Source organism: Carcharhinus amblyrhynchos, chromosome 2 (genome assembly GCF_965287045.1).
Source record: "Carcharhinus amblyrhynchos chromosome 2, sCarAmb.v2.hapA, whole genome shotgun sequence".
Classification (NCBI taxonomy): domain Eukaryota; kingdom Metazoa; phylum Chordata; class Chondrichthyes; order Carcharhiniformes; family Carcharhinidae; genus Carcharhinus; species Carcharhinus amblyrhynchos.
In genome coordinates, this window is record NC_137325.1 from 13,609,648 (window position 1) to 13,622,676 (window position 13,029).

Consider the following 13,029-nt stretch of genomic DNA (forward strand, 5'->3'; position numbering starts at 1 on the left):
CAGTTCAAAGATGTACAGGTAAGGTTGATTGGCCATGATAAATTGACCCTAGTGTCAGAGGATTAGCAGGGTAAATGTGTGGAATTACTGTAATAGGGACTGGGTGGGATTGTGGTCGGTGCTGACCCAATGGGCCGAATGGCTTCCTTCTGCACCGTAGGATTCTATAATTAAATCAGTCCAGGCTTGGCCTGGAGTCTCCAGGAATTGAAGATGAATCTCCAGGGCACTGCTGTTGAGAAAGATCATCAGGACATTTGAAAGTAAATGTTTTCTTTTTAACTCATGTTTCCCCTAACATATCATAGAATCCTACAGCGCAGAAGGAGGCCATTTGGCCCATCAAGTCTGCACCAACCACAATCGCACCCAGGCCCTATCCCCATTATTTACCCTAGCTGCTCCCCCGATACTAAGGAACAATTTAGCATTACCAGTCAACCTAACCCGCACATCTTTTGAGAGTGGGAGGAAACCGGAGCACCCAGAGGAAACCCACGCAGACACGGGAAAACATGCAAACTCCACACAGTCAGTCACCCAAGTTGGGAATTGAACCCAGGTCCCTGGCACTGTGAGGCAGCAGTGCTAACCGCTGTGCAACCATGCCACACCAAATACCAAGTATAAAAGTATCAAAAGTGAGAGGGTGGAGGCTGTTTGGCTAGCAGGTAAACATCATCCAATTGGGTAAGGAGTCTTTTTGCTTTCCGATTGGCGTAGGAAGGCTGTACGTCGCAAGGATGGATGTGTTGGCCAACTAATGGCTGGAAGATGGCAACAAGCCACGTGACGAAACCTCCTAAAAATACATTTGACAATCCCTACCGCAGTCAGAGACAGAGCGGACGGTGATGAGGACAGCAAAGCAATGAGACAGTAAGGAGATTTCAATAAACAATGAGGAACACTGGCCATGCGATGACCCAGGTATAAAATCACCTTGAATTGGAACATTTGGATTTTACTCAGTTTATACTTCCCTACACTTCTCGTCAAAAGATGGATAATGATCCTTCTACATTGTCAGAATATATAGCTCTGAATATAAAATCCAATTGGACTGCTGTGTTACAAATATCCACATGCTAACATACTAACATAAAATGCAACTGAATTTTTAACCAACAGGAAATACTATCTTCAGCAAACCAGATTCACAGAAAACTTGGTCATTAACAAACTGTGCGACAATATCCCAAGATAAAAGCTTTCTGCTTATCAATTTAAAATTGACATTACAGTTTCTAATTTAAGATCAGTAAGGTTATACATGCCTCTTCTTGAGCACACATGCGAGCACTTTGTCCTAAAGGATTCTTTTGGAAAGCTGTTAGTCGGCGATGCTGAGCTGTAATAAGGTGGGGATGAGGAAGATGGCTGACTGTTAGCCTGAGGTGGTGGTGATCTAGCATCAGGTGGTCTGGAGTAAAATTCCCCTCGTGGATCGTATCTACAGAAACGGGACATTTTAAACTCAAAGCAGATTTTCAACAGCTTTCAAAGATTCATAACAAATCCAAAATTGACAACTGGACTTTTTTTAAAAAATAGACAAAACCCAACAATGAAAAAAGTTGCTGTCAATCTTTGAAACAGCCCCAGAATCATTTTGACCATACAACGTTCTCTCCAAAAAGCTAAACCGCAGGGAGAAAGCCAGTGCGATGAATCCACAGAGGGCCTTCACACATCACAGTACAAAAAATTAGGGGATTTTCACAGTAACTTCATTGCAGTGTAAATGCAAGCCTACTTGTGACACAAATAATAAAACTTTAAACTTTGAAACTTCAAAAAAACTTCTAAAAAGTCATGGCTTGCTTCACTTCCGAACTCTTCAATTCACAAGATTCAATTTGTTTTAATAAATAAAAACATGTTCTACATACAGCTTGACCATTGTTATTTTGAGCAAATCACCTCTAAAACTTGGAGGACATAACTGACTTGGTTGATAATGAGGAAAAATATCGAGATCAGATGGACCGTGTAGGGATCATTCCTCAATTAAGTTTAACAGAAATTCTAGTGCACTCCTGAGGGAAAAAAAGCTTCTATTCATAAAGTAATGTCCACGTCTTCTGAAAAAATTGCTGGCTTACAAGCAGTGGATCATTTTTGAAAATTTTATCAAAGCAAAATTGACAACCAATTTGCACAGAGCAAGATCCCACAAATAGCTAATGATCAGGCACTCTGCAATTGGTGGCGTTGACAAGGGGAATCAATCTTAGGCAAGCTGCCAAACATTTCTTTTCTTTTTACATCCACCTTAACAGACAGATAGAGTCTAGATGACAACTCATCAGGAAGATAGTCCCTCCAACAATGTAGCTCTCCCTCAGCCCTGCACTGAGATTACACAGCTAAAGCCACGCTGGAACTTGAATCCACAACCTTTTGACTCAGGGACAAGGGGTGGGATTTTCCAGCCACATTCACCCCAGAAAATCCTGCCGATGTCAACGGACTTTTGCATGGTCCGTGTCCCACCTGCTACGATTCACATGGAGGGCGAGACAGGAAGGTTCTGCCCAGGGCTACTTACTGAGTAAAGCTGACACAAACATTCAATGAAAACCAAAATCAGAAGCCACAGACTATGTCCATCAAATTCACAATGTCACAAACCAATAAGTCATTGCCAGAGATCATCTGTATTCTCATTTTGTACAACCTGCATCTTGGGCTTATTTGTTTAATTCCAATATATCTACAAACCACACAGGCAAACGTCCTTTATTAAACAAGAAAGTACTTTATATAAAAATGCACAACTGCATCGAATCTGAAGCTAATAGTTCAATTATGTCAGCTGATCTGAAAAATTGGCTATAAATTCTTGTGCACAAAAGGTGTAAAGTACTTAATGTTTATAAAATAAAGAATACATGACATCATGGAATGGAAAATAGTTATAAAATGGAACTTACCTCTCACTGGGAGGGTACGATTGCCTCTCACTGGGAGGGTGTGCTTGCTTCTCACTGGGAAGGTGTGCTTGCTTCTCACTGGGAAGGTGTGCTTGCCTCGAAGGATATGGTTTACTTTGGTGAGAATTCCTTGGATCTCGGCGATCGTCTCTGTTACGTCTACCTGAATGATTACCCTCAGCACTGGAACGGTCTTGAGGTCTTCGTTCTCGATGAGGTCGATTAGAGGGTCGACTTCTATCAGAACTCCTTGGAACTTTATTTGCATCAGACATTTTTCAGCCTCATTTGTTCCCAGGTATCCACGTCAAATCTGAAGATTAGAGTATATTTGTGTAAGAGAATCATAGAGGAACAGTATGGTGGCATAGTGGTTAGCACTGCTGCCTCATAGCGCCAGGGACCAAGGTTCAATTCCGGCCTTGGGTGACTTGTCTGTGTGGAGGTTGCACGTTCTCCCTGTGTCTGCATTGGTTTCCTCCAGTGTTCCAGTTTCCTCCCACACTACAAAGATGTGCAGGTTGGGTGGATTGACCATGCTAAATTGCCTCTGAGTGTCCAAAGATGTGTAGGTTAGGTGGATAAGTGGGGAAAATGAGTGGAGATGTGGGGATAGGGCAGGGGTTCGATCTGAGTAAGATGCTCTGTCAGAGACTCAGTGCAGATGCAATGGGTCAAATGGCCTCCTTCTGCACTATAGGATTCTATGAATGGTTACAGCGCAGGAGATAGCGACTAGGCCAGGTATGAATATACTGGCTCTCTGCAAGAGCAATTTAGCCAATCCTCACTCTGCAGCCTATGGAACCTCTGTTCCATTGGTGCTTAACCAACCACTCTTTATTGAAAGCTGCAGTTAAATCTGCCTCCCCCACACTCCCAAGCAGAACATTCCAGATCCTAACCACTCACTATGTAAAAACAATCTTTCACTTGTCACCATCGTTTCTTTTGTTAATCATCTTAAGATACATGGGAGGTGATAGCCTAGGGGTATTATCGCTCTACTATTAATCCAGAAACTCAGCTAGTGTTCTGGGGGACCCGGGTTCGAATCCCACCATGGCAGATGGTGGAATTTGAATTCAATAATAAAAAAAATCTGGAATTAAGAATTTACTGATGATCACGAAACCATTGTTGATTGTTGGAAAAACCAATCTGGTTCAGTAATGTCCTTTAGGGAAGGAAATCTACCTGGTCTGGCCTACATGTGAGTCATAGTAATGTGGTTGACTCTCAACTGCCCTCTGAATAAGGGCAACTAGGGATGGGCAATAAATGCTGGCCAACCAACGTACCATGACAAATAAAAAAAAGTTCTCCTCCTCCCAGTCCTTCCACTATTGGGTAACATTTCTTCCCATCAGGCCCCTCATGGTTCTGAACACTTTTGTTAAATCTCCTCTTAATTTTCTCTGCTCCAAGGAGAACAGCTTCAATCTATCCACCTAACAGAGTTCTTTGTACCTGAACTTTTCTCATGAATCTTTTAGATTCTTCTCAAAAACTGTGTGAACAGGAGTAAAGATATTTTGAAATAGGATCCTAAACCTTTCAATAATTGGCACCAAAAGACGAGCATAAAATATTATTGGTAAAACTGGTTCCAAAAATTATTAAGTGTTCTACAGCTGGAGTTTTTACAATATGTTAAATATATCTCCGTATTCTACATGTGGCAAAGGAACTTTGCACAGTCTGCCATAAAAATACCTTCATTCCTATTGCATCAATTAGCTTTTCATTAAATAGGTCACTGAACATGGTGACCAATTGAATATCCACAAATAGGGCAGCACGATGGCACGGTGGTTAGCTCTGCTGCCTCACAGCACCAGGGACCTGGTTTTGATTCCAGCCTTGGATGACTGTCTCTGTGGAGTTTGCACATTCTCCCTGTGTCTGCGTGGGTTTCCTTCCACAGTCCAAAGTTGTGCAGGTTAGGGGGATTGGTCATGTCAAATTGCTCCTTAGTGCCCCAAGATGTAAAGGGGGGATTAGCGGGGTTAAATGTGTGGTGTTAGGGGAATGGAGTGGGCCAGGATAAGATGCTCTGTTGGAGAGTCGACGAAAATGTGATGGGCCAAATGACCTCCTTCTGCACAGTAGAGGTTCTATGATTCTAAACCCCTATACACAAGATTGTAATCTATACAGTAATCTCCATTCACAAAGAGTGACCAACGTTCAATTAATAAACTATCAAGGATAAGAAACAATGTTCATTAGTTTAAATACGCAAGCTACACAATAAAAGGTAAAGTATAGCAAAAAAAAAGAGGATTTCATTTTCAATAGTTGCACTACCTAACTGAACAGAACTGGAAATAACATTGGATACAGATGGAATGTTAAAAGACTTCAATAATAGTTAACAGGTATTGGACTGAGACATGGCTGACTCCTCTGACAAGATACTGAGAATGGGACAAGGATGTTAATCCCACCAACACAACAGAGACACTGTCAGCTACACAGCCAGTCCAGCAACTACCAGATAGAAATGCCATCATTCCAAATGGTGTGGAAAAGAAATAAAAGCAGAACCCCTTCCATTTAAAATGAGGAGAAAATAACCTTTTAGCAACCTCACAGAAACAACATACAGTCATATAGCACCATTACAAATAAAGTCTGATACTGGGGAGATATTAGGTTAAATGGCTAAAAGTGTAGTCAAAGAAGTCTCACAACACCATGTTAAAGTCCAACAGATTTATTTGGAATCATGAGCTTTCGGAGCGTAAACGAATAAGGAAAGATAAGCGTCAGTTAAGTGGGAGAAGGAGCAGCCCTCCAAAAGCTTGTGATTCCAAAAAACTCTGTTGGACCTTAACCTGGTGTTGTGAGGCTTCTTACTGTGCCCACCCCAGTCCAACACCGGCATCTCCACATTGTGGTCAAAGCGGTAGATTTTAAAGAGGCTGTAACCACCGCCTTTTACCATCACCTACAAGTTCCCCTCCGAGCCCCTGACCATCCTGACATGGAAACACATCAGTGGAAATATAAAGGGGCATCTGGACAAGTACGTGAATAGAATAGAAATAGAAGGATATGGTCCCCGGAAGGGTAGGGGGGTTTAGTTCAGTTGCGCAGCATTGTCAGTGTAGGCTTGGAGGCTGAAAGGCCTGTTCTTGTGCTGTAATTTTCTTTGTTCTTTGGGGAAGCAGATACGATAATGAGTTATAAGGGGCGTCTGGACAAATACATCTTCCATTGTCACTGGGTGAAAATCCTTGAACTCCCTCCCTAACAGTGTGTGGGAATTGTTAACAGGTACTGTGAATGTAGCTACACCACATGGACTGCAAAGGTTCAAGAAGGCAGCTCCTCACCACCTTCTAAGGGCAATTAGAGATGGACAATAAATGCTGGCTTTTCTGGAAGGAATTCCAAAACTTAGAGCCGAGGTAACTGAAGGCAGGGCCATCAATGTTCGAGTGATTAAAAGCAGGATGATGAATGGAGCACAGATACCTCTGTGGGATTGGAGATTTCAGTTATCTGGAAGGGCAAGTCCTTGGGAGGGTGGGAGAATTGGGAAACAAGGCTGAGAATTTTAAAGTCATTTAAATAAAAACGTCACCAACTGGTTTGCATTGTATCTGCAACACAATCGGCCAAATCCTTCTGTGGTGCAAGTGTTCTGCTCGAGCAATTCCCTTTAAATTCCACGACAAATTCTTGTTGAAAGATTCCAGACTATTACAAACAGCACTCTTTATGAATCGTGGCACAATGGTTAGCACTGCTGCCTTACGGTGCCAGGGATCTGGGTTCAATTCCAGCCTTGGGTCACTGTCTGTGAGGAGTTTGCGTGTTCTCCCATGCCTGTGTTGGGTTGACTCCGGGTGCTCCGGTTTCCTCCCACACTCCAAAGATGTGTGGGTTAGGTTGATTGGCCATTGTAAATTGCTCCTTAGTGTCCAAAGATGTGCAGGTAGAGGGATTAATGGACTAGATACACAGGGTTACGGGGATGGGGCCTAGATAAGAGTTGGTGCAGACTCAATGGGGCGAATGGTCTCCTGCTGCACTGTAGGGATTCCAGGGGCAGCATGGGTAGCACAGTGGTTAGCACTGCTGCCTCACAGTACCAGGGACCTGGGTTCAATTCCTGGCTTGGATCACTGTCTGTGTGGAAATTGCAAATTCTGCCTGTATCTGCGTGGGTTTCCTCCGGATTCGTCCCACAGTCCAAAAGACTGGCTAGGGTGCATTGACAATGCTAAATTCTCCCTCAGTGCACCTGAACAGATGCTGGAGTGTGGCGACTAGGGGATTTTCATAGTAACTTCATTGCAGTGTTAATGTAAGCCTATTGTGACATTAATAAATAAACTATGATTCACACAGAATAATTTGCATTTGAGTGGTTGTTGAAAAAATGTGAGCACTTCAAATACTGGGATTCAGTAGGTACTCTCCCTTTCAGATGAAATTAGACTTGTTAATTTAGTTCCTTATTTCAATTTGCAAGTCTAACAGCTGCAGGACAAGTTGAAAATTGCCAAAGCAAAACATGCAATATAGAAACAATTAGACAGTTTTGCAAAATACCCTGATTTCTTTTGCCACTATTGACTATTTAATTATACCTTTCTTTCAGCAAGTAAGAGAGGTACCAGGTAGAAGTTAATTCCAGTACAGGCAATGCCAACACTGTATTAACATCTGTGACTGATGCCTCTTTTCAAGGGCACTAAGGCAGCATGGTGGCACAGTGGTTAGCACTGCTGCCTCATAGCACCAGGGACATGAGTTCGATTCCCGCCTTGGGTCACTGTCTGTGTGGAGTTTGCACATTCTCCCCGTGTCTGCATTGGTTTTCTTGGGTGCTCCGGTTTCCTCCCACAGTCTGAAAGACCCGTGGTTAGGTGCATTGGCCGTGCTAAATTCCCCCTCAGTGCACCCAAACAGGCGCCAGAGTGTGGCGACTAGGGGATTTTCACAGTAACTCCATTGCAGCGTTAATGAAAGCCTACTTTATTTCTTAACAAAGGACAGCACAGATAGGTGGTGGCAGGTGTCAACGGTACCTGAGGCTGAAACAAAAGAGATTTTTGCATGAGCAGATCCAATCGCTTCCCATTCACCCAGAACCCAGTGGAGAGGAAAATAGCCAGATTCTGATGCAGGCTCCGTTAAGGGAGAGGCGCTAAATAGGGAGGGTAGGGAGTGGTGGAGGAGACCTAAGTTGGCCATCCCAATCTTCAGGTTAAGACTGTGTGACCCAACGGGTAAAGAGTAAATACATCAATCAGACCCAGGGGAGAAGCAGTGGGCTCACATCTGGGGCATTGGATGGGGCTCTGCGCCGTTTGAAGGTGATAAGATAGCAGCATGTGACCACTTTGCCCTTCCTACCTGTGCTGGGTAAGTGAGAGAGAGTCACAAAACAACCTCAAGGCCACATCACCCAACCGTTCACCTCGAATGAAATCTCAAAAGATTATCGATGTGTGTTAAATTCCTATCTGTCTATATATATATATATATTTGTATGATAGATAAATAGGACAAAAAGACAAATAAGCAAATAAAAGGATATCTAACCTCTGCTGAAACCGAGATAAAGTCCGCCCTGTTCTCCAGCAGCGTCCTGTTTGTAAATCGAAACCAGGCAGGTGAAGACAGAGAGTTGTGTGTGTGTGTGTGTGTGCAACTGGTTATTCAGGTTGTCCCAGTTTCTGAGTTACAGCAACCACTGGAGGATGGAGGTCCCACACAGGAGGAAAGAATCTCTGATTCAAATGAAGAGAAACTCACCGAAACACCCTCAAAAACACGACTTCACGAAGAACAGAAAGCGGCTGGGCAGAGTTTAGCATCAAAGTTAATGATTAAACCCGCCAAACAAAAATCAATTTCTGTTCCTCTTGGTCCCCCACTCACTCACCTGGATCTCCCAGCCTGTGAATAAACCTGGAGGGAGGAAGTGGGGGGTTCAGGAGGGCGGACTTCGTCATTGGAACCTGCTTCATGTTCCCCAGATGAATAAGGCTTGTAAAGGTGCGATGCTTTACACTTCAAGTATGGTAGTTCATATAGTGCAGTGCAGCTCAATTCAGTTAAATACTCAAGTCAATCTGTTTTTGACCAAACCAATAAACTAAATCAAATTAACTGAGTTAAATACTCTAGGGCAACTGGGATTTTCAAAACGTTTTTGGTTGAATTAGGGACCCTTACCCCCTTCTCATTTTAAGTTTATTTTTCAGTATCGCAAGTGAGGTTTACCTTAACACTGCAATGAAGCTACTGTGAAAGTCCCCCAGTCACCACACTCTGGCATCTGTTCGGGTACACCGAGGGAGAATTTAGCATGGCCAATGCCCCTTACCAGCACATCTTTCAGACTGAGGGAGAAAACCAGAGCACTCAGAGAAAACCCATGCAGACAGAGGGAGAACAGGCTCCACACAGGCAATGAGCCAAGGCAGAAATTGAACCCGGGCCCCTGATGCTGTGAGGCAGATGTGCTAACCACTGTGCCACCAATGCTCCCGAATGTATTACTGACCATAAACGTCCCCTCCCATCAGAATGACATTGGTCATTCAGTCCCTCGAGCCTGCTCCACCATTACTGTGACCTCAACTCCACCTCACTGTCCCCCACCAAAATTGGCTGTCTTATCAATCAGAAATCTGCTGAACACAGCCTTGCATATATTCAATCTGCTCCACGGGAAAGAGAATTCCAAAGACTGTAATAAAAGTTAAATTACTGCAGATACTGGAAATCTGAAATAAGAACAGAAAATGCTGGAAAACCTCAGCGGGTCTGACAGCATCTGTGGAGAGAGAAACAGGGTGAAAGTTCTGAGGTTGCGTGATTTCTTTAGTGCAAAAAGACTATAAACTCTGAGAGACGAAATTCATCTTCATCTCCATCTTAAATTGGAGACCCCGTATTTGTAAAGTAAAAGGTTTAAAGTTTATTTATTAGTATCACAAGTAGGCTTACATTAACATTGCACTGAAGTTACTGTCAAAATCCCCCAGTCGCCACACTCCAGTGCCTTTTTGGGTACACTGAGGGAAAATTTAGCACAGCCGATTCACCTAACCCGCACACCTTTTGGGGTGTGGGAGGATACCGGAGCATCCGGAGGAAACCGACACAGACACGGGGAGAATGTGCAAACTCCACACTGACAGTGACCCAAGCGCGGGAATCGAACCCAGGTCCCTGACGCTGTGAGGCAACAGTGCTAACCACTGTGTCACCATGCCATCCTCAGCACTAGGGTGTTTGCTCCCTAGTTCTACATCCCCACCCACCCCTACCCCCACCCCCACCATCAGGGGAAGCATCCTCTCAAACTCTACCCTGTCAAGCGGCCTCTGACTTTTGAAGTAAGATCTTAAACCTTTTAAAACTTGGCACCAAAAGATGAGCACAAAACATTATCGGTGAAACTAATTCTGAATATTGTTAACATTCAGGCCTTCAGCTTGAGTGTTTACAATACGTTAAATACATCTCCATATTCTACATGTGGCAAAGGAACTTTGCACAGTCTGCCATTAAAATACCTTCATTGCCATTTCATTAATAAAATGTTTGCTTTTTACTAAATAGGTCACTTGACATGGTGGTTAGCATTGCTGCCTCACAGCTCCAGGGACCCAGGTTCAATTCTCGGCTTGGGTCACTGTCTGTACGGAGTTTGCATGTTGTCTGCATGGGTTTCCTTTGGTTGCTCTGGTTTCCTCCCACTCTCCAAGGATTGGGTTAGATGGATTGGCCATGCTAAATTGCCCCTTAGTGCCCCAAGACATGTAAATGAGGAAAATTATCAGGATAAATGCGTGCCGGTTAAGGGAATTGGGCAGGGGACAGGGAGAGCAGGAACACTGTGGGGAGAACAGGGGCACGGGGAGAGCAGGAGAACAGAGGCAGCAGAACATGCAGAGAACCCAAATCCCTATCCTGGTTCTGGAAGGGAGGGGAGGGTGGTGAGAGGAGTGACACGGGGGAAAGGGCGGATGTGGTTGAGAGCCCTGTCAACCACAGTGGGTGGGAAACCATGAGTGAGGAAGAAGGAGGACATATCAGCAGTGCTGTTTTGGAAAGTGGCATCATCAGAACAGATGCAGTGGAGGCAAAGGAACTGAGAGAATGGGAAAGAGGCCTTGCAGGATGTGGGGTGAAGAGCTATAGTGGAGGTAGTTGTGGGAATCGGTGGGCTTGGAATGCGAACTAGTGGACAGTTTATCACCAGAAATGGAGACAGAAAAGGTTTCCCAGATCAAAAAGCACATAACCTTTGACAGGTTCTGGTGCAGTAAGTATTGGGGCTTGATTAAGCTGAGGAGTGTTAAAAGGACAGAGTTTAGTGCAGGATCCCAGTCCTCAGATTAGACAATGGAGACAGACAGGTAAAGGGCAAATTTACTCTGACCCAACACATGTGGTTCAGATTTGGGGCATTGGAAAGCGATCGCTGCCACTTCCAAATGATAGATAGCATCACAGCAGGAGGCCATTCAGTCCTTCCTTCCCATACTGGAGGAGATTCACAAAACACTGAAACTCCAAGTCAGAGCACTCAGCTGTTCACCCTGAAATAGTGAAGGTAAATGCAGAGGTAACCTAATGATCATGTCCCAACAATTTTTCATTTAAGACATTAGTGTGAGGATGAGCTGTTTCAATCCAGGTGTGACTCTACTGACACACTGGGAAGCTTTTATCAAAACAAACTTTATTTAACAACACAGTTTAACTATAACAAGTGAATTAGCTTGACATTTCCCAATTTAATGTGTCTGGATTGAAACATCTGGCAGAGGTTCCCTTCGGCGCGAGAATGCTTCCCATAAATGTGGAACAGTTGTGCTGTCCTCACCAGTGGAACCTGCGGCCCCGGGGAGGCCGAGAGGTGTCCCTTGGATGGTGCCAGCCTGGCAGTGTCAGCCTGGCACCTTGGCACTGCCAGTCCAGTACCTGGGTAATGTCAACAAGGCACATGAGCAATGTCCACTGGGCAGTGCCAAAGGGTTGGGCCTATGGAGCAGGGCATGGAGAAGGTGGGACCTATAGGGGCAGGGCATGAAGGTGTTGGATCATGAATGGAGCAGCCTGATTGAGCGAGGAGAGGCTTGCTGCCATTCTGCAATGGGATCAGATCAGGGCGGCACCTTCAGTTTGTGTGTTGTGCGGCTCACAATCAGCCATAGGCCCTTGCAATAGGCCCTGGGGGGGGGGGGGGTGGTGGGTACTGTTCATTTAGGCTGGCTCCAGCAGCAGGGGCCTGACAGCTCTCTCTCTGTCTGTCAGACCCCTGCTGCTGAAATTGCACATGTGCCACCTCAGAGGTATGTGCATGTGCAGTAGCTCCCTCTGCAGGCTAGCTGGTGAATTAAGGCCCAGCTCACTGCCTGAAGCAGCTAGAAACAGGCTAGCCCTTTTTTTTCAATGAATAAGTGCATAGGATTGTGCGTGAAAGCTCATCCAGAAAATGGATCAGGAACTTTCCCATTTTCATACCAGCTGAAAACAGAATCAATCTCGTAAAATTCCACCCATCATATCCTCACACTAATACCAAAGATGAAAAGGTGTTGGGGTCTAGTTTGGCTTCACAATATACCTTGGGGTTTCTGAGCCGGGACCCTAACACCAAAAAGCATGATAATTGGGCTCTTTGCACTTGGCATTCTCTCTCCAATGTTTATCTCCGCTCAGAGCCATAGATATTGGATCTTTGTGTAAAGTGTACAGAAAAGGTGACCGGAAGAATTCTGAACCTAAAGGCTCTTAGTAATGAGAATGGGTTATGTCAAATCTCTTCTCAATCTTCTTTTCTCCAGGAAAAGAAGCCCAATTTCTCCAATGTATTTTCCTAACCCATGCTTGTAAACCTCTTCCGCGCTCTCTCCAATGCATTCACATTTTTGCTAAAGGGTGGTGCTAAAATGCATCTTGGAGATCTTTTTTGATGAATAAATGCCAGTTTCGATGCTATGCCTAGTTGCCCTGAGCACTGAACGACTTGCTGGACCAGTTGAGAAGGAACTAAGCATTCGCTACCGACTGTAGACACACCCATGTGTTTCAAGTGCAAGACTCAACAGTG

At 44.4% G+C, this 13,029-nt stretch overlaps 1 protein-coding gene across 2 annotated transcripts in view; it reads right to left on the reverse strand.

Moving 5' to 3' along the window:
* LOC145352557 (MARVEL domain-containing protein 3-like) overlaps window positions 1-8,640 on the reverse strand; it is a 32,451-nt gene extending 23,811 nt beyond the window's left edge. The window contains exons 1-3 of one of the 2 annotated variants that reach the window (XM_080202565.1): window positions 8,499-8,620; window positions 2,937-3,249; window positions 1,278-1,453 (exon numbers count right to left, since the gene is read on the reverse strand). In XM_080202565.1, the coding sequence (XP_080058691.1) occupies window positions 1,278-1,453; window positions 2,937-3,211 (451 nt within the window). In that variant the 5' untranslated portion in view covers window positions 3,212-3,249; window positions 8,499-8,620. Of the gene's footprint in view, window positions 1-1,277; window positions 1,454-2,936; window positions 3,250-8,498 lie in introns of both variants that reach the window. The other variant, XM_080202575.1, reaches the window with a different exon arrangement.
* Between the last annotated feature and the right edge of the window lie 4,389 nt (window positions 8,641-13,029).